General features: G+C 36.1%; 2 protein-coding genes across 3 annotated transcripts in view; one reads left to right on the top strand and one right to left on the bottom strand.

The window, feature by feature from the left end:
- The window catches only part of LOC114478921 (uncharacterized), a 46,928-nt gene extending 35,967 nt beyond the window's left edge, over window positions 1-10,961 (top strand). The window contains exons 10-11 of the mRNA XM_028472282.1: window positions 8,110-8,365; window positions 10,127-10,961. Of these exons, the coding sequence (XP_028328083.1) occupies window positions 8,110-8,365; window positions 10,127-10,336 (466 nt within the window). The 3' untranslated portion in view covers window positions 10,337-10,961. The remainder of the gene's footprint in view (window positions 1-8,109; window positions 8,366-10,126) is intronic.
- A 6,519-nt stretch (window positions 10,962-17,480) lies between these two features.
- gbx2 (gastrulation brain homeobox 2) lies at window positions 17,481-21,992 on the bottom strand. 2 transcript variants are annotated; one of them, XM_028470571.1, is made up of 2 exons: window positions 21,424-21,992; window positions 17,481-18,026 (listed from the first exon to the last, which is right to left on the bottom strand). In XM_028470571.1, the coding sequence occupies exons 1-2, from the start codon at window positions 21,839-21,841 to the stop codon at window positions 17,524-17,526; spliced, it is 921 nt and encodes a 306-aa protein (XP_028326372.1). In that variant the 5' UTR covers window positions 21,842-21,992; the 3' UTR covers window positions 17,481-17,523. The 2 variants fall into 2 exon arrangements, with proteins under 2 accessions (XP_028326372.1, XP_028326382.1); XM_028470581.1 differs by having other exon boundaries at window positions 17,481-18,039; window positions 21,419-21,889.
- Between the last annotated feature and the right edge of the window lie 558 nt (window positions 21,993-22,550).

Here is a 22,550-nt window from a genome sequence, read left to right as displayed (position 1 = left end):
GATGAGGGTTTGATCTTTCTACTAAAACCTGAACATCCTGTAGGCTGACAGGAGTGAAGGAGGACCATGAACTCACAGGGGCTGATGCACTGCACAAGCTAACCAAGGGAGGAGTGATGCTAGCCCTAATGTCTTGTACTTTATTTACAAAAGAGTTTAAAAATGATTACAGTCCTCCTGTGTGTGTACAGACACATGGGACGGTGAGGGTGCAACAAGATCTTCAATAGTATTGAACAAAACCTTGGGGCTTCTCTTATTTTGCAAAACAAGATTAGTAAAATAAGCAGAGCGGGCATGCTTTATTAATTCATTTAGCTCCATTATCTTTCCTTTTAAATAGAGTCTGTGCACCTCTAGTTTAGTGGTTTTCTACAACTGTTCCACTTTCCAGCAGCTTCTCCTAAAGCTAAAAATAGCTTCATTCATCCACGGACAAGGTTTCTTATTAGAGCCTGGAGTATTTTTAGCTGGTGCTACTGTGTCCAAAACAGACAAACAATGGCTATTGAAGTTTGTCATAAAAGTGTCAACATCATCACAACTAGTAAATGTAGTTGGATCAAAAGAGGCAGAAAATCCACTGATTGCTGCTTCATTAAGAATGAGTCTCTGCTTTTTCACATTAGAAGTAGTCTGTACCAGTGTGATTGACAGATTAAATATGATACAGCAATAGTCGCTTATTTGTTAATCTTCAATACCTAGATGGTCAATCATTAAACCAAAAGAAAAGACCAAATCTAAAGTATGACCTTTAGTGTGTGTTGGACCTGACACATGTTGTACAAAGTGAAAAGAGTTCATTAGAGACATCAGCTCAGCTGCCATAGGAGAGGAGGAATTATCAACATGTAGATTAAAATCACCAAGGATTAATACACAGTTTAACAATAGATGACATAAACTCAGAGAATTCATCTAGGAATAAACGAGCAGGACCAGGAGGTCAGTAGATTAAAACAGTAAAAAAATATGAAAACAACTATTATGATAAAAACAAAGGTTTTTAATTATTATTCACATTCTTTATTCTTGTTTCGTGACCTTTTGTTGGTCCCCCACACACGGGTTTAAAACCAATACCACCACAAAAAAAAACAAAAAAACATTCCCAGTGTTTGTCTTTGTTGGTAATTCTCATAATTACCTTATTGTGTGGGGGGCGGGGCTTTCAGCTCAGTGTCACCACTCTGTTGTAGCACTGGGGATCAATGACACACTTAAACACACACACACACATTGTGTTGTCTCTACACTTAAACACACACACACAGCTGATAGGATGTCCACTGGTCGCTCTGCTGGTCAGGCCTGTTGCCGTGTGTGTGTGTGTGTGTGTGTGTGTGTGTGTGTGTGTGTGTGTGTGTGTGTGTGTGTGTGTGTGCGCGTAATAGAACAATGCAGTCACTCAGTAGGAACACACACACACACACACAATGGCGTTCACTCCTGAGCTCAAACAACAGACAGGAAATCATCAGAACAAAAACATCACATCCTGCAACAACTGCTGCAGATGAAGCTCTCAGCCAATAGGAACGCTCCATTTAATATTTAACATTTCCTCAATTTAGTTCCACTTTAATCTGTTTATCCTTCATTCTTTAGTTATTACATTTTAATAACTAATAATCTGTCTGGTTATTTTGTTTTATTGACTTAAAACTGGTTATTTATTGATTCATTATTGGTTCATTTTGCAGTAGAAACACAATAGAAATACAATAGAAATACAATAGAAACACAATAGAAATACAATAGAAATACAATAGAAACACAATAGAAACACAATAGAAATACAATAGAAATACAATAGAAACACAATAGAAATACAATAGAAACACAATAGAAATGCTAGAAGATGTGTGCGTTTTCGCTGGTGCAGTTTTTAATCTTTTAATTTAAATGATTGACACAAGTGTGTGTGTGTGTGTGTGTGTGTGTGTGTGTGTGTGTGTGTGTGTGCGTGTGTGTGTGTGTGTGTGCGTGCGTGTGTGTTAACATGCGTCTTAGTGTGCGCTGACACTCATATTTTGTGTTAATCTGTGTGCGTGTCCCTTTTCACATCCCATTAGACGGAGCTGCGCGCCGCTGCCCCAGGGCATGCTGGGTAGATAATTAAACATGAGTCGTGGTGAGATGCTTTGTGACACACACACACACACACACACACAGTTGCTCGGTGTAGTTAATTATTGCAATTAGCTTCTCTATTGTCCAGAGATAGTGAATGTTTACTGCAACACACACTAAATACACAAATAAACAAGCTCTGCTTAACGTCATTAAACCTTCGTTAACAATCGTCTACTGAAGGATTATGGGAAGTGTTTAATGCTATAAAGACACTCAAATATTAAATAGTCCAGAAATATTTCTCCATCATTTACACAAAGACTGACCCACAAACTCTATGTACATTTATTTTCATTTAAAACAGAGGAAATGCTCCTCAGAGTCACTAGGTGTTGTGGATTAATTAAGTCGTTTAAAATAAACCAAGTTATCTTAATGTGTGTGAAAACAATAAACCAAGTATGAAAAAGGTCATGTAAGACCAAATATAACATAGTGATGTCATTGCACATTTTAACAAACATTGTTTTTCTACTAATTTAATGAAAGATTGAGCAATTAATTAATTATGCTCTGTAATTAATTCATATAATTAATCTCTTTTTTAATCTCACCAAAAAATGCTGAGAAAAGCTCAACTTGAGGTATTTTCATTTAAATGAATGAGATTATTGTAACAAATATTGATATATAACAAAGTGTTTATTGTTTATAACTTGTCTGTATGTGAAACTAATGTCTAGAACTGTTTACACTAGGGGACAAACTAAAGCTCTGTAGTCTGTTTATTTATATCTAATATAGATATTATGATGTAGATAAACAGAAGTGAGTCTGTGCTATTTGGAGTAAATATTTATTATTGTTGGTGAGTTATTTTTCTGTATTGAATTAATCACGTGTTAAAGTCTTATTATTATTTTATACCGTGACATAACCATGACGTTATGGATCCTGCTGTACTGATCATAATGCTTTTTCAATTAATATCTGGTAGATTAAAGCCTCTACCTTCAAAATAAAGGTAAATATGTTTTAGGTGTAATGACCTCCTACCAACCACAGATATTAATAAAGTTTTAGTGAAAGTCTAGATTTATAATCCTGTGTAGTTTTTTATTTAAAACTGTCCTTGTGCCAAAAATAATATTAATGCATTAAAATCAACTATTAATTAATGACACGATCAATGCTGTAATATTTTCATCACTTCATTTCACTTTGGCCCTCATTCATTATTGGAAATACTGCATATTTAGTGTAAAAAGTATAGTAATTATATAAAAATGATAATAAATGTTATGTGTATGGATAGGTCTGTTTTTATTAGACAGACGTTAGTGTACGTACATATAAGAAATAATAAATTAATAATATTTCACATCAACACATGGTTCTGATGATGAATCATGTCTTTAAAGTCATTATCTTTGTTCTCTTAGCAACTGTGTTGACGTTGAAGGTATGTCAGGGTCCACTGGGCTCACATTTCCTCTCCTCACACACACACACACACACACACACACACACACATCTCCAGCCATTGTCCCGGCTCCGTCGGCCGTACTCTCCTGCCCAGCCTCCCCACTCTGTCGCTAACCCAAGGCAGGAAGTGGAAAACCCCCGGAACATTCCGCAATGCTAGCTGCTGCTGCCTACAGCGCTACCACACACACACACACACACACACACACACACACACACACCAGTATCCAGGAAGAGAGTTAATGAAATTCTGTCAGGTTCCCAGACCGAATACAAACGTTTTATCTCTAGTTTTTGTGACTTAACTCTAAATAACTTTGGCAGAGTATACCAAAATAAAAGTACCAAAATACCAAAATAAAAGTACCAAAATACCAAAATAAAAGTACCAAAATACCAAAATAAAAGTACCAAAATAAGGCCTTTAACTAAATTAGAATTATATGTATTGTAGTTTTTTATTGGTTATGCAAATTCATAAAAGTGTTAAATTAACAAATCAAAATTAATCTGTGAATTCAATATTTAAGATTTTACAAATGCATTTGAAAAAACCCAATAAAAGCGTTTTTAATACCTTCACGTACATCTTGGTGAGCTTCACTCGTTGGCCACGGTTACGTGGTGTTATTAATTCATAATTAAAGTCTTCTATGTTTATGGAAATATGAATTCCTTTTTTTTTTGGAAATAATTCTGAATCAAGGTTTATATTGAGTTCCTCTTTAGGGGTGGGGGTGGGGGTGGGGAAGGGTTCTGATTGGACAGGAGGAGAACAGACGTGTTCATATCATTAAAACATTAAACAAACGTTTTTCTTCTTCTTCTGACACTAAACTTGGATTTTTAGGCTTTTTCCCACAGTTGTCATTTCATTAAAAGAACTGTATCGTTTGTATATATTTTAGTGGTTTGAACGCGCTGGATGGCATCAGTAGGTATCTGCAGTGGACCATGACTAGCAAAAATATAATTGGACCAATAAGTCTGTGGTGGCCTAGTGGTTAAGAACGCTGGGCTTGTAATCAGAGGGTTGCTGGTTCAAGCCTCACCTGGTCCATCACTGTGGGATGTTGATCAAGTCCCTTAACCCTGAACTAGAATAGAGTTAACCCTAAACTTTACAGGTTAGAATAGAGTTAACCCTAAACTTTACAGGTTAGAATAGAGTTAACCCTAAACTTTACATGTTAGAATAGAGTTAACCCTAAACTTTACAGGTTAGAATAGAGTTAACCCTAAACTTTACAGGTTAGAATAGAGTTAACCCTAAACTTTACAGGTTAGAATAGAGTTAACCCTAAACTTTACAGGTTAGAATAGAGTTAACCCTAAACTTTACAGGTTAGAATAGAGTTAACCCTAAACTTTACAGGTTAGAATAGAGTTAACCCTAAACTTTACAGGTTAGAATAGAGTTAACCCTAAACTTTACAGGTTAGAATAGAATTAACCCTAAACTTTACAGGTTAGAATAGAGTTAACCCTAAACTTTACAGGTTAGAATAGAGTTAACCCTAAACTTTACAGGTTAGAATAGAGTTAACCCTAAACTTTACAGGTTAGAATAGAGTTAACCCTAAACTTTACAGGTTAGAATAGAGTTAACCCTAAACTTTACAGGTTAGAATAGAGTTAACCCTAAACTTTACAGGTTAGAATAGAGTTAACCCTAAACTTTACAGGTTAGAATAGAGTTAACCCTAAACTTTACAGGTTAGAATAGAGTTAACCCTAAACTTTACAGGTTAGAATAGAGTTAACCCTAAACTTTACAGGTTAGAATAGAATTAACCCTAAACTTTACAGGTTAGAATAGAGTTAACCCTAAACTTTACAGGTTAGAATAGAGTTAACCCTAAACTTTACAGGTTAGAATAGAGTTAACCCTAAACTTTACAGGTTAGAATAGAGTTAACCCTAAACTTTACAGGTTAGAATAGAGTTAACCCTAAACTTTACAGGTTAGAATAGAGTTAACCCTAAACTTTACTGGTTAGAATAGAGTTAACCCTAAACTTTACAGGTTAGAATAGAGTTAACCCTAAACTTTACAGGTTAGAATAGAGTTAACCCTAAACTTTACAGGTTAGAATAGAGTTAACCCTAAACTTTACAGGTTAGAATAGAGTTAACCCTAAACTTTACAGGTTAGAATAGAGTTAACCCTAAACTTTACAGGTTAGAATAGAGTTAACCCTAAACTTTACAGGTTAGAATAGAGTTAACCCTAAACTTTACAGGTTAGAATAGAGTTAACACTAAACTTTACAGGTTAGAATAGAGTTAACCCTAAACTTTACAGGTTAGAATAGAGTTAACCCTAAACTTTACAGGTTAGAATAGAGTTAACCCTAAACTTTACAGGTTAGAATAGAGTTAACCCTAAACTTTACAGGTTAGAATAGAGTTAACCCTAAACTTTACAGGTTAGAATAGAGTTAACCCTAAACTTTACAGGTTAGAATAGAGTTAACCCTAAACTTTACATGGTTAGAATAGAGTTAACCCTAAACTTTACAGGTTAGAATAGAGTTAACCCTAAACTTTACAGGTTAGAATAGAGTTAACCCTAAACTTTACTGGTTAGAATAGAGTTAACCCTAAACTTTACAGGTTAGAATAGAGTTAACCCTTTAAAAGATTCATATTAAATCATCATCGAGGCCTGAAACGTGTGCTCGTCACTAACAGTGTGGGCGGGGCTAGCCTTCCACATTAAATATGTAATATTTGTGGTCTTATCAATCTGAAACTAATTATTCATTAATGATCGCTAACACACACAAATAAAGAGAACTCACTGTAGACACAGCGCCACCTACTGGTGGACAGAACGAGCGTTTAGAACATCTGGAGTTTATATTTATATAATAACATACATATATACTGTATGTGAGTCACTGCTGGATGTTCTCACTTCTCTCGTCTGGATAAAGGAAGTGTGTGTGTGTGTGTGTGTGTTACGGCTCAATATCCCCCTCACACACACACACACACACACACACACACGCACACACACACACACTAATCCCAGGATCTGAATAGCCCATGTTTACACAGAGGATTAGATCAGAGATTAGAGGATTAACAGTTGATGATCTGATGGATTAACAGAGTAAACGCTGCATCTCATTCTACGTTAATTATTTCACACGTTCTCACTGTTTTTAACGACTTATAAACACATTTAAAATAATGAGCATTAACAGGAAACTATAAAGAGTTTGTTGGTGTTTTGTGTTAAAGTATAAATACTTTGTTACTGTACTTAAGTACTTTTTTCTGGTTTTTATACTTAAGTATTTTACTTTTTACTTTTATTACTTTTAATATTTGTGTTTACATTTTAAAAATGAGTTTGTTACTATTTTGACCTCTTTTGTGTTAAATGGATGGATTGTTGTTTTTTGTGTTTTTAAGATCATTTTGTTGTGTTTTTTCTGTATGTCTTGTGTTTTCTTGTCGTTCTGTATATTTTAAAGTCTTGCTGTTGTTTTGTATGTTTTTACGTTTGTTAAATGGAAGAATTTTAGTTTTTATGTGTTATTTTGTCGTCTTTTTGAGTTATTTTCTGTAATTCTGTGTATTTGTGTTGGTTTTAAGTCATTTTGTGCGTTAACCTTTGGGGGCCAAGGGTCTCCTGTCAAGGTTGGGGTCAATTACATTTTTCAGTTACAATTACGTTTTCAATTACCCATGTTCATTTGCACGTTTAATTACAATTACAATTATTTTTTATCCTCAGGAAGTCAATTACAATTACTAAAGTTTAATTACAATTCATCACAATTACTGAGCCTTTAATAAATAACCTATTAAAAGTTAGCCTTCCTCTTATGTTAGCTTTCTGTTAGCATCTCTAATGCTAACAGGTCCTAAATCAGCTGTAAAAATAATATTGATCATCTAATTTATTTCCTATCTATTGATTACAAAGTGAATTTTCTGAACTCAATTACAATTTAATTACAACAGCAACAGATTTCTTAAATTATTGATTCTCAACTGGTGGGTTGGGACCCAAAAGTGGGTCACGTACCTGTACTGGGTGGGTCGTTGACAGCTGGTCAAAAATAAATAAATACCCTACTTAATGTCTCTCATATTGGACTTTTATTCTGAAAGAAACTTTTCTTTTGACAGGCATGCTGTGAAATTCATGTTGCACAGAAAAATACAACGTATATGTTTTAAATATGTGTTATTTAGATATTATTTAATAACTACATTTGATTGGTTGAATTCTTAATAGTGATTGATGACTTGGCAAAATGTGGGTCCCAGGGTGAGAACGTCTGTTTTAAATGACGCCATAATTGTAATTAATTATCAATTACACAATAACAATTATAATTGACCCCCAGCCTGCTGCCTGTTTGTATTATTGATCTGAACAGATCTTGTCTGATTGATGAGTGATTTTAAAGAAACATAATAATCTATAAACAGTTTTTTCTTGCGTATTAAACGATGATTTAACGTGTTTGACCTAAAACACGATGAGTGTGTGTGAAATGATGGTACTTGTGTTTTGTGTGTCAGGGAGGAGCGTGAGCGCTGGATCCGGGCCAAGTACGAGCAGCGTCTGTTCCTGGCGTCGCTGCCGTGCACCGACCTCTCTCTGGGTCAGCAGCTGCTGAGGGCCACGGCCGAGGAAGACCTGCGCGCCGTCGTCCTGCTGCTCGCGCACGGCTCACGGCAGCAGGTCAACGAAACCTGCGGCGAGGGCGACGGTCGCAACGCGCTGCACTTGGCCAGTCGCAAGGGCAACGTGGTCATCACGCAGCTCCTCATATGGGTAACACTCAACAAGTATCATGTTTCACTAACGTTTATCACAGCGGGGCCACAAACCTGAGGGTCACATGATCAACATTTAGAATCATCACCAATCTGAGCATGAACACAAGATTATATTGTTCATTCTGGGTTTGTTCTATGATATTTATATCCTAGATTTATCTCCGTTAGCTTCACTGAACCAAACATTCTCCATCAGAGAGAAGCTGTCCTATGAAATGAGATATCAACTCGTCTCTATTTAGGAATAATTCTTTAAAAATCCATAATTCAGACCAAAAACAACAGTGTTGCTGCAGTAAAAGCAGGAAGTAATTCATGCAGGAATTAATGAGTGTTAATGAATAAATTAATGAGATAATAAACACATTCTCATCACTTTGACCTTGTCTGTGTCTCTGATGTTAATACAGATCTACATCATAAGATGGAATATATTTATATTATCTACAGGACTGAGGCTCTCAGCGTCAATATATACAATGCATTAATTAATTAATTAATTAATTAGTTAATTAATTAATTTATTGGTCTGAAAGCCTCAGATGTACGTATACTGTATAAATCTCTATGTTTACTATAGGATGTGATGATAAATAAAGGATAAATATTCTCTCTCCTGTCAGTGTCACATCAGATCTGCACGTGTTCACAATGATCCTCCTTTGATTGGTCAGATCGTTTTAGAAGAGATCTGATTGGTCAGAAGGCGGGGCTTTAGTACTCACAGATCTTAACCAGAATGTTTCAGTCGCTCAACCTAAGTTACCATGGTGATTTAGTCTAAGTTACCATGGTGATTTAGTCTAAGTTACCATGGTGATTTAGTCTAAGTTACCATGGTGATTTAGCCTCAGTTACCATGGTGATTTAGTCTAAGTTACCATGGTGATTTAGTCTAAGTTACCATGGTGATTTAGCCTCAGTTACCATGGTGATTTAGCCTCAGTTACCATGGTGATTTAGGTCTAAGTTACCATGGTGATTTAGCCTCAGTTACCATGGTGATTTAGCCTCAGTTACCATGGTGATTTAGTCTAAGTTACCATGGTGATTTAGTCTAAGTTACCATGGTGATTTAGCCTCAGTTACCATGGTGATTTAGCCTCAGTTACCATGGTGATTTAGCCTCAGTTACCATGGTGATTTAGGTCTAAGTTACCATGGTGATTGATTAATTATTAAAATATGTTTCATATCAAGCTTTAACACATTTTACTATTTAATAAATATATAAATCTATAGATATACTGACACAATAAAGGCTCAGACGTCCACACCATGAATATTAAAACCTATATTTTCATTGATTATGAATCCTAACGAGGTAATCAATAGATAATAATAAATTAGATATTAGTTTTTAGTGTATTTTACAGCTGATTTAGGACCCGTTAGCATTAGAGATGCTAACAGAAAGCTAACACAAGAGGAAGGTTCACTTTTATTAGGTTGATTATTTCAGGCTCAGTAATTGAGATTAATTGTAATTGAACTTTAGTAATTGAGAATGTAATCGTAATTAACGTTCTGAGGATAAAAGATAATTGTAATTGAAAAAATATGCAGGTAGCTGTAATCATAATTGAATTGTAATTGACGATGGGTAATTGAAAATGTAATTAAAACTGAAAAATGTAATTGAACCCTGTTATCGTCTCCTGGTTATGAATGAATGAAGCATTTGTTACTGTTTTGAAGTCTGGATTCTAAAAGCCTGGCTTCAGTGATTCTGATTGGTTGCGTTCTGTCCCCACAGTACGGCGTGGATCTGATGGCGAGGGACGCTCACGGGAACAGTGCCATGGCGTACGCGCGGCAGGCTGGCTGTCAGGAGTGCGTGGACACGCTAACTCAGTACGGCTGCCCCGACGAGCGCTACCCGCTCATGGCCACGCCCAACTTATCGCGTCGCAACACCAACCGCAACAACAGCTGCAGCAGCGCGGGAAGCACGGCGCTCATTTGAAGGATTCCTCCTCGTCAGGGAGACGTCACACCTCGTCACATGACCAAACTTTACCAACACTAAGTCATCGGTGCCATTTACGGCGCCCACATCACACGGTCCAGGTAGCGGATATGAAGGAAGTCTTGGACGCCCGGCGCTCTCCGAGGACACGCCTCTTCTTTTTCTTTCTTTGGCGTCTGACCCCATGAACTCTCCTGTCTTTCATTTTTAAATGTGAAATAATGGTGACAGAAGTATGAGAGCAGCTCGTAGACATATGATAGATAGATAGATAGCATGACCTAGACTTTAGTTTTTCTATTGTAATTTAAGGCGTTTTGTGAATTTCGTATCATTGCTGGAACAATGGGTCAAATGTCAACACGGGGACGTTTTTTTTATTGTTTTTGTAATTGGCAGAATGTAAAAGTTGTACAGAAGCTCCTGCCGGCCTCAGGAATGTTTGATTCCAGGGTTTATAAATAAATAGTGACATCATCAACGTTTCTCAACATTTAGCAACGTTTGGTTTATCTTCATGTGAATGATAATCAGAGAGAAAAGACTTTGTTCTTGTCTTTTTAGTTTCCTGTCCAATCAGACGGTCTTCCTCATCAGCTCAGCGAATCACAAAGTAGGGCTTCTTCTTCTTCTTCTTTTTCTTCTTCTTCTTCTTCTTCTTCTTCTTCTTCTTCTTCTTCTTTTTCTTTTTCTTTTTTTTTCTTTTTTCTTTTTTCTTTTTCTTTTTCTTTTTCTTTTTCTTTTTCTTTTTCTTTTTCTTTTTCGTTTTCGTTTTCGTTTTCGTTTTCGTTTTTGTTTTTGTTTTCCTTTTTTTCTTTTTCTTTTTCTTTTTCTTCTTTTTCTTTTTCTTCTTCTTGGAAACTTTTCTAATTGTAAATATTCTGCTCTTATTTGAACGATGCTGTAAATTAATGGTGTTTTAAGGACGTTATTGTGAGGCTGTAGAGAGAGGAAGTGGGTAACCTGCTGGTTTTCAAAGTAAAGTTGTGATGTAATAACTGAGGCTTATTTTTAATCCAAAATGTGGTTGAAATTTATAAAATCCAACCAACCTTTTTTTCAGATTAATATAATTTAGCTCCAACATTTTGTGTTGAATCCTTAAAATGCCTAAAATCTTTTTTGAGTCGACAAATATACAGTTGGACAGATTATGTACAATTTAGTCAAAGCTGTATTAAACAAAGTAAAAGTACCTCAAACAGAACTTTATTGAATTGTGTGGAGAAAAGGCTCCATATTTGTCGTAATGAGGTATTTTGACTGGATTTAAGAAAAAAGGTCCATAAAGGGATGTTATTGTTGTAAAAAGTTTTGTGAAGTTGTAAATATTGTTTAGTAGTTTAATGTGTTTGACTGAAGGCAAAAAGCTCCACTTCTTTAGGTTTAGAAAAGAAACACATTAAAAAAAGCTGCAGCGGTCGAGAACGTGTTGTGTATCAGGAAAAAGTGACACAAAAAAACAGTCGTCAATGAAACGTAAAAACAAGCTTTTTCTAAACACTAATGTTTCCACTGCCTTTGAATTGCACGCCTGCCTTTTTAGTTCCTGAGTTCTGTCATTTACGTGAAACCCCCTGATTTTTTATTCCTGAATGTTTCGCCTTTTTTTTACTTGAGAAAACTTTTATTCTTGTTTTGTTGGAGGTTTTAGTGGAAACATCCGTCGGCTTTGAAAAACATGTTCCGTCCTTAAATATCTGAAAATAAACTGATGTTAGCATCTTGAACACTAATATTTATTTAATTTATCTCTCTCACATCAAAATTTACTAAATATCAGAAAAAAGAAAGAATTTAAAATCCAAGCTTCAACATAAACCTGCTGAGTCATGTGACTGTTAGCTGATAAATATAATATATAATAATGATATAATCCTCACAACTCAAGCACTCCTTTAGTTCTAATTCATTTTAGTCTCGTCATATTCCATGGTGAGTTTTTATTTCTTCATACGATTTAATTAAAACTGCTGAGTCATAAAGTTGGTAATTGCTAAAATAAATAAATAATAATAATAATAATGACAGAACTACCGTTACATGCATTGATTATGATCAACAGTTTTTGCTCTCGTCAGTTAAAAGATGAAGTTTATGGGTTTTTTTTGTTTTAAATGTATTTAAAAGTACAGCTTGCTTCGTGCTAGCTTAACTACGCCCATTTTGTTGACGTGCACATGGGAGTTTAAATTTAATTTGCTTCATATGCTGCCAAAAATATTTCTTAAAATATTTAGTTTTTTCCATCTGTAAATTTGTAAAACAAGAATTTGAGAATAGTTTAGAGTAGATAAATATCCGTAATCTAGCAATTTTAATCTAAAATATGTAAAATCACATGTGGTCGATCGCTAACGCTAACGTTGACTTTAATTGTTTTCTTGCCGTCCTTTATTTAATATAAAAACCTGATGATTGTTGGATTTGTTTTCCAACTTTGTGACGTTCACTTCGCTAATAAACACATGGAAAATGCGTGAGAAGGACTTCTTAGCTCCTCCCCCTTGTGTCGCCCTTACCAGTAAATCCCGCCCATCTGAGCTGTCAATCACACTATTCAGACACAACTTGCGAAGAAACTGTTTTTATGCTTTTCCTCCTGCCTTTTCTACTTTTATTGTAAACTTTATCTTCCTGACACATTATTGTTCTTAATATCACTGTTATTCTAATTATTAATGTTATTATTATTGTTGTTTTTTGTTTGCTGTACAGTATTGTTGTTAAAAAATTCTACCTAATACAGAGTCTTCTACTGTAATGTGTGTCTTTTCAATAAAGATGAGAATAATGCTTCTTAATATAATGCTGCGTGTGTGTGATGTAGTTTGTTCAATATTAAATATTTTGTCACAAGTCAAGTTTTTCTCATGTAAACATTGTTTTTGAGTTTTTCTCTCATTTATCTTACTTCCTGTTTGTCTCTGTGTTAATTTATGACCAAAACTCACCAGATAATTAAGACAAGAAATGTAATTCTGTTGACGGCTCCGCGTAGAGAACAAATACATCAGGGTGGTGCGGTCGGGCCTTTGGGGGGGGGGGTCTCTCCAGGCCGTGGGGAGCCTCTCCCCTTTCAGTGTTGCTGGGTCATCTCCTGTTGGTCTTGGGGTGGTTCCTGCAGTGTATGGGCCAGGGGTGGCCTGGCGCGCCAGGGTCGGCGGCGGGTGCGCTGGGGAGGTCCTGGCATCTGTGCCGGGATTGGGGTGGGGTTGCGTGACCCTTCGGATTATGCTGTTTGCTAGGGGGGTGGCGCTGTCGATCGCCTGGTGGGTCTGTCATGCTATCTGCAGGTCGATGGGCGGGCCCAGACGCTCTGGGCTGGGGTCTGGTATACCACATCAAGTGTGTGCTGTTGGTGTGCCTTTTGCGGTGGCAGCCGTTGGTTGGTCGCACGCCGGTGGGGGGGCGTCGCCCCGTGGCTTGTGCTGTCCTTGCGCCATCTGGGGTTGTGCGGTCCTGCTGGATAGTGACCAGTTCGTGGGCTGGGGGGCTTGGGGGGTCCTGATTTTGAAAATAACTAAGGCTCAACGTGCTGGCGACATCAATGAAGGGTGATCTGGGGCGCTCTGGGGGACTCAGCTGGTGGGGTGACTTGCAGCACCCCTTGGTTCCCCTGGCGGCCAGGTGTGCGGCCGTCGTCCTTGGATGGACTGCTGCTGGTGCTGCTTTTGTTCTGGTTTCTTCTGGTCTGGGGTCCCATCCCTGCTGACTCTGGGCCCTCCGGTGGGCGCTCGCTGGCTTCCTGCCTGTCTAGCGCAGTCCTGGTGTGGGCCTCTGCTCCTTGGCTGGGGTCTCGCGTGGGGTGCTAGTTGGGCCCTCCCCTGGTGGGGTTGGATGCTAGGCCGTGGGCGTTGGCAGGAAGCCTTGGGGTTGGGATTGGGGTCGGTTGCGGGGTGCGCTGGGTCCTCGGCTCCTTGGGGTTTTCTCAGGTGTGTATGTGGGGGGCGGTGGGTGCCTCTCAGCTTGGGATCTCTAGGGCATCTGGGGTGGCTGCTCAGTCGTGGGGGGGGTGGCCTGGGTCTCCTTGGCTCCAGTTGTTTCTGCTGGCCTGGCTGCATCTTTAGACCCGGGGCGGAGCTTGGGTTCTCGGAAGCGGTTCTGTCACATACATTGGTCATGGATGCACTGGTACGCCTTGGGCTGTGGGATAAAACTGGTACTGGGCTTAACCTTAGACACGTTAATCCCAAATACCTGCTTTAGGTACTACCACTCACTCATTCCCCCTGTTCACAGCCACCACCATTATAGCTAAGCTTCACACTTGTCACTATACTGGCTGGATTACACAACATAATAAGCACAATATATTCTACAACTTCACATCTCACCCTCACTGTAAAACAATCTATTCTTCCCACCTTTTCTATTTCCTGCCTTGAGTCTCTCCTCCCTGCTCCCTTTCCCCTCCCCTTCCCCCTCCCCCTCCACTTAGGTGTAACACTGCTCTCCCTTTTTATATCCTCCCTATAATAAAATATTTCTTACCCTTCCTTAGGGAGGGCTGGTGATGGTCACAATTAAGCAATAAAATAAAATAAATCAATGTATTTTATTGCAATAACAAAATATGCATTACTGTCTCATAATGATTGCACTTCCTGTGGTGTTGACCTTTGACATCATGTGCAGACAAGTAGAAAAAAAATAAAAAATACTGCAGACATTAATGACTCGTGGCCTGCATTGATCTAATTTGACGCTGCCCTCAAAACAAACCCACAAAATTACTCACAAAAATGCTCCAAGAATACACACAGTGACTAAAAATACAGAAAACCACAATAAACCGCACATAAACAGACACAAAACTACAAGAAAAACATATAAACACAGACGACAAATATATACAAAAGAACCAAACTGATGAAAAAATGACTCCAAACACAAACAAAACAACTATTACATAAAATCAGAAAAACAATTCACAAAAGGACTTTAAACACGACAACAACAAAAAAGACAAAACGACTCCAAAAATGTGATAAAAGAAGCACGTTTTACTTTCTGTGTTTCAACAATATAAAAATAGACAAATGGACACAGAGCAGCTGTTTTCATCTTATTCCTCTTTAATTCACACTTTTATAACTTTGTTTTGCCTCCAGAAATCTGGGAATGTTTGAACTTCTGTACAATTCTCATATAAATAAATCATCAACGTGGTTTAAAGTCCAAACAGAGACAACGTCAGGCTCAGAAAAAAGGCCAAATGACGACACATTGAGTCCACGTCAGTACAGTATGTACAGTGTTTCTTTTTCCTCCATCAGCACATGTTGAACGGCCCAAAAATTCAATTGAAAAAAAGTTATTAGTTTGCGATTTGCAGCTTTTTCAGATTTGATCATTTTAAAAACACTAGGAACAATTTTATGAGCTTTTCTTTGAGAGAAAAGTGAAAGAAATACATTTTAAAAAGGAGATAAAATAACTTATTTGATGAATAAAAATTAACCTGATTGAACAAATCAACGACCAAAATATCCCCAGTTATTGTCCAAGTTGTTAATTTAATAGTACCTGAGGAAATCCCCTTCAAAATAAAATGACCCAATAATCTAAAATCCAGACCAACCTCTGGTTCCCGAGCCACTGTTTGAGAACTCTTTAGGATTACGTCATGAAAAAAAAAAAAGAAGATATATTTTAAATGAATTAAATTCTATTGTTTTCTAAATAACACAAAAGAAACTTGATGTTTTGTGATTAAACTCCATTTGTAAAGTGAACAGAATTAGTTTTTAGATCAGGAACTAATTTTTAGGGCTGGGCAATATATCGTTATTCAAGATATATCGACTTTTCTATTTTGCCAATATAGAAAATGACGTCTATATCAAAATAAATCTATATTTTGATATAACTTGTTTTGATTTGTCCAATCACACAGTAGAAGTCACATCAAACAAGTATTTAATATTATTCATAATATAAAATTACAGCGTCTCCATATTTCTGAGATGTACTATATGTACTGTACATCTTATTCTGTATTAAAATACTGCTTTTATTAATTATCACAACAGCATAAAAAGCTGAGTTAGATTTATTAAAACCCAGACTTTCATCTAAACAAGTCACTACAGAACTCACTCACATGTGCTGTCCTTTATTGAAGCTTATTGATCAGCTGTTTGTTCATAAATGTTCTTGTTTGGCATTTTTCATCATTTAACCCAGAAATGTTTTTCTGGTCAAACTTTATTGAGTTGAAAATATGGAGATTCATATCATATATTTTGAGAAAAAATATTGAAATATGACTTTTGGTCCATATTGTCCAGCCCTAGTTTTTTATTTAAAAGTTCAACAAAATGTGGGACAAAAGTTAAACCTTAATAATATTGTGAATCCCTTACAAAAAACAAGTATATCTAAAGTACTTTATACTAAATATAGTTTATGTATACAGTACTTAGCTCAGTACACGTTTATTACACTATATTAGCAGTTTATACTATTTCAATACTTATTGGACTAAAATGACCCAATTTTAGTTTATCTAAAGCTTTATTTCATACTGTAAGTAAACATATAGATATACTAATACTAGAATCTATACTAGCACTTTCATTTAAATGAACACTTTGTGTTATAATATACACTGTGATATACTTTAAACTTTATTTAACGTAGACGTGTTAACTGAACTCTCCTACTAATAAACCTGTGTTTAGTTTTTTAAATAAAACAAAATAAAATAATGTGTTTAATTCTAAGTCTATAAATACATTATGAATGTGGTGAGAAAAGTATTTATTAATCACTAAAATCTACACATTCACAGATGAATATTCTTAAAGATCATTTAAATACTTTATCAAAAGTTTGAAGTAAATATATTTGTACTTTAATGTATATATTTCAGTTACTGCCAATATTCTAAAGTGGATCTAAAATGTAAACTGAAAGTATATTTTTATTTTGAGTTTAAATGACGTATAAGCACAATTAAATAGACTTATTTTTAATAAGGGATCAAATGCAGATTTAACAAATTATTGAGTTTTTGTAGAATTTGAAAAAAATGTTGAAAACCAAAGAAGTTTTTCTCCTTGTGATGAAGATGATGATGATGATGATGATGATGAAGATGATGATGATGATGAAGATGATGATGATGAAGGTGGTGATGATGATGATGATGATGATGATGATGATGAAGGTGTCTCTATCTATGGTCGGTTCTGCTCCATCTGCTGGTGTTGACTCCTTATTGCGAAGCGGCTCACGTGCACCGGGATCGGAACAACGATCTTGGGGTTCCGGGCCGGTTCTCCGGACTTGTTGTTGACGTTTCCGGCCTTGACGCGTTTCCACTTGGCGCGTCGGTTCTGGAACCAGATCTTGACCTGCACCTCGCTCAGCTTGAGCGCATGCGCGATCTGTGAGCGCTCGGTGAGCGACAGGTACTTCTTACAGTGGAACTCCTTCTCCAGCTCCAGCAGCTGCTCGCTGGTGAACGCGGTCCTCCGCCGCCGGTTCTTCCCTCCGCCGACCGCAGCACCGCCGCTGCCTCCGCCCGGCAGGTGAGGCCCGTCGTCCGGGGAGCCGTCGTCTTTGGTCCCCATGGAGGACAGGTTCTCATCTGAGCTGTAGTCCAAGTCACTGTCCATGGAGAAGCTCTCCTCCTTCCGACACTCGTCCTCCTTCACATCGTCCTTCCCCGACCCTCTGACTGCACACAATAATTACATTATAATTACACAATAAATACATTATAATTACATTATAATTACACTATAAATACATTATAATTACATTATAAAATACATTATAAAATACATCATAAATTACATTATAAATACACTATAAATACACAATAAATACATTATAAAATACATCATAAATTACATTATAAATACATTATAAATATACTATAAATACATCATAAAATACCCAATAAATACATTATAATTACATTATAAATACATCATAAATACACTATAAATACATTATAAATACACTATAAATACACTATAAATACATTATAAATACGTTATAAACACATCATAAATACATTATAAATACATTATAAATAGATCATAAATACACTATAAATACACAATAAATACAATATAAATACATTCATTGTAAATACATTATAAAATACATTATAAGTACATTATAAATACACTATAAATACATTCATTGTAAATACATTATAAAATACATTATAAATACATTATAAATACACTATAAATACATTATAAATACACTGTAAATACATTATAAAATACATTATAAAATACATTATAAACACATCATAAATACATTATAAATACATTATAAATAGATCATAAATACACTATAAATACACAATAAATACAATATAAATACATTAATTGTAAATACATTATAAAATACATTATAAATACATTATAAATACACTGTAAATACATTATAAAATACATTATAAATACATTATAAATACACTATAAATACATTATAAATACACTATAAATACATTATAAATACATTATAAATACACTATAAATACACAGAATCTCTTTTTGTAAATAAATGCAAAGAAACGGTATTTAATGCAGTGGGTCACAACCTTTTTGGGATTGTGACCCCATTTTGACGTTTTTTTCTGGAATTAGTTTTTGATCATGTTTGAGTTTTTGCATTTTAGTTGAACTAGATTTATATTGCATAAAGTGAAAGTATAGAAAATAAATAACTTTTGAAGTTTGTTTGTTTTCATTTTAAAAAAGCAACAAAAAAAAAAAAAAAAAAAAAAAATCTATTTTTATTTCAGGTGACCCCACATGGGGTCTCTACCCCAAGGTTGAAAACAATGATTTAGTGGCTCCTGAATAGATTTATAGACCAAGACTGACACTTTATTTGTTAATTTTCCACTCTCTCTCTTTCAAGTACCCCCTGTAGTGCCATCGCGTAGACCAAAGGGGTTGACGTACCCCCATTTGAGAAACACTGCTTCAGTGGTTCTCAAACATTTTTGGCTTTGTCTCATTTCTGAATCCAAGTCCCCCCTTTGTCACTCATGTAAAATATTTAAAAACATCTATAGATCATAATTATAGCATAAATAACACATTTTAAAGAATCGAACTTTGTACTTTTTCCATACATTTCAAGCGACCCCACAAGGGATCCCGACCCCAAGGTTGAAAAACCCTGCTTTAGAGCAACCAATGGACCAGCAGGAGAACTAATTTAATCCCTCCAAACACACAAATTCAATAAAACTCTAGTGTTTATCGATCATTTTTTATCACAAATTGTTGAAAGAACTTGATTTGAATCAAAACATTATTGTTGAAATTGTTCAAAATTGATTGACAGCAATTTGTGCAGCTATTGAACTTCAAATATTGTTTGGTTAGTTTGTTACTAAGATATTTATTTACTTGTTTGTGTTCTTTTATGTATAAACTGTTTTCTTTGTATGTAAAGTGTCTTTGTGGGTTTGAGACCCACTGTAACTGTTATAAATACTTTGATAATAATGGAAATATTAATGACTAGGTATTAAAAAAAACACAATATAAGGAAGCGTCAAAAGACAATCTGGCCCCAAAGACACTGTGGACCATATTTAATAATTTTATAAGAAAATAAATTCTAAAATATTGCTGAAAAAAAGGACAACAATAATACACAAAACGACATAAAGAAACACCAAAAATGACACAAAAAACACAGAAAGACAAAAACAAACACAGAAAATAATTACAATTCAGTAAAATATAACAAACAAAATAAAAAATTAAATGACAGAAAATGCACGAATTAACAAGAAAAATAAATCCAAAGCATTTTTTTTTTTTTAATTCTGTTGAATGTTGATAATGTGAATCCATCATCACATTTGTGTGGCTCCGCTATGATATGAAATATGTGAGAAAATGTGCACTTTGTATATCAAACACATTAATTAATAGGATGCTTAAAAACATTATATAAAAATAAAATACAGTTATTTTGGACCAAAACTGAACAGTTTAATCACATTGTAATCAATTATTGTTTTAGCTGCGAAATGTCAAGTGTGTGTGTGTGTGTGCGTGTGTGTGTGTGTGTGTGTGTGCGCGCGCGCGTGTGGTCATCATGTTTGTGTGTTTGGATCACAGAAAAGCTGCTCCGTGGGGACCTTTTTCTGCCTCGTTTTTCACGCGTAATTACGCACAGAGCGTCTCGTTGCGGCCTTCAATCTCAGTGTGTGTGTGTGTGTGTGTGTGTGTGTGTGTGTGTGTGTGTGTGTGTGTGTGTGTGTCACATGTGATCACTAATAATGGACTCAGGGAGAACAAATGTCTGCTTCATATCAGCGCTGATAAAACCATCCAAACCAGTAAAATGTGTTTCCCTCACACTAGGAAATATAATATAAAACATAAAATCACGTGAGAACCACCTTAAATATAATATAAAATACCTAAAGACATCTGAGGTCAAATGGATTTAGAGAGAATTAGCATTTAATTCATGCATCATTCAAATATGACTCATTTATGTTGTTTGCAAACGGATTTACAAAAAAAGATGTTTTTTTTAATATAATAAAAATAATAATAACTGTAGAATAACAGACTTTTCTTCATAAAACGCCTTTAAATGTAAATTAAATCAAAACAACTCCCGCACAAAAACACACATAATGACAAAACTAAAAACCTATGTGAACATTGTTACGTATGATTCCTAAAATGTCTTTCATGTAATATGTATGATTTTTTTTTTAAATATGATGATGTATTTGATGTGCAGCATTATGATTGAAAACGCTCTATAAATAATTATTATTGCTCACACACAATTTAAACATTGTATTTATTCTGATCTGATTCAAGCTTTTCTTTAAATGGTCCAAATGTTGAGAAATTGTTTTGGGTCATTGTGGAACTTTTTCCCTAAATGATTTTATTAGTAATAATGATATTTAAACACATTTCCTTCCATTTCTTCACCACAATAAGTGTCATATTAAATAATGGAGTAGTTGGTAAAAGTTGGATGAAGTCCATCAACTTTTATATATATTTACATGTTATATGGATACATTTTTTAGGTAAATTGAACAAATCCAGATGTGACTCCACTACCTGTGGGTGTTTGCACCGCTGCGTCCGGGTCGTGGAAGCCGCCCGGCAGCGCCTCCTTCCTGGGTAAGAAAGCCTTCCCGTCCGCCGCCTCCACCCGGTGCTCGGTCTTATCGAAGAGGCTGAACTTCCTCACCGCCTCCTGGTGCTGCTGGGACGGGGAGAAGCCCCCGGGGAGGCTGGCCATCAGGGTGGAGGTGAGCGCCAGGCTGGAGCAGAAGCCCGGGTGATGAGCGGCGGACAGCGGCTGCTGCAGGGCGGGCGGAGGCGGGGGCGGCGGCTGCAGCACCACCGAGCGGTAGGGCATGAACATGGGGTAGCCGGTGTACACGAAGTGTCCCGGGCTGGTGTGCTGGGGGCCGCCGATCAGGGAGTCGATGCTGAAGGCAGTGGTGCTTCCGAGTGGCCGCTGCATCACCATGGAGGACGGAGGACACCGGGCTTCACAGCAGCGATAATCCGAGCCCAGTCCACCAATCCATGGACAGAAGATTCACACAGAGTCCTGGAATAAAAGAGCAGGAAAACACGCTGTGTGTGTGTGTGTGTGTGTGTGTGTGTGTGTTCCGAGCTGCTCCTTCAGATGTGTTGGAGATTTAAATTGCGCTCTCCTACGTTTAATTACGCTTCTGACTCCGCCCCTCACCCTGCGCACTGCTTTCTGATTGGGCCGCTCGGATTACGCCTCTTTTTTCCTCCAGCGTTGAATCCTGAGAAAATTCCTGGATCAATTACTTTCCAATTCTCAATTCCAAACAAGATGAAAGAAATACATTCCACTAATTCTGACATTTTACAAAGAAAAACTTTACCTTATTTTTATTTTAGCTAAATAATTTGTAACTATTTGGTGAAGTTTATAGTTTTACTTTCATAATTTCTTACTCTGTAAATGTTCTTTTTATTGTTATTTGTTTTAAGAACATTTTAGTATAATTTTTCACACTGTAATGTTTTATGTGTTGCTGCCAGGACGCTTGTAAAATGTGGTTTTCCTGGTTAAATAAAGACTAATAATAAAAATGTCAAAGTTTGTTGATATATTAACATTTGTGATTTTTGCAAAACAACTGAACACAATAAACTCCAGTAATTGAACTTTTCTGGAAGGATATGGGAAAAAAATTTGA

This window comes from Gouania willdenowi, chromosome 2, assembly GCF_900634775.1.
Source record: "Gouania willdenowi chromosome 2, fGouWil2.1, whole genome shotgun sequence".
NCBI classification, from domain to species: Eukaryota; Metazoa; Chordata; class Actinopteri; order Blenniiformes; family Gobiesocidae; genus Gouania; species Gouania willdenowi.
The sequence above is the reverse complement of the archived record's forward strand: the minus strand, read 5'-3'. Positions and strand labels throughout refer to the sequence as shown.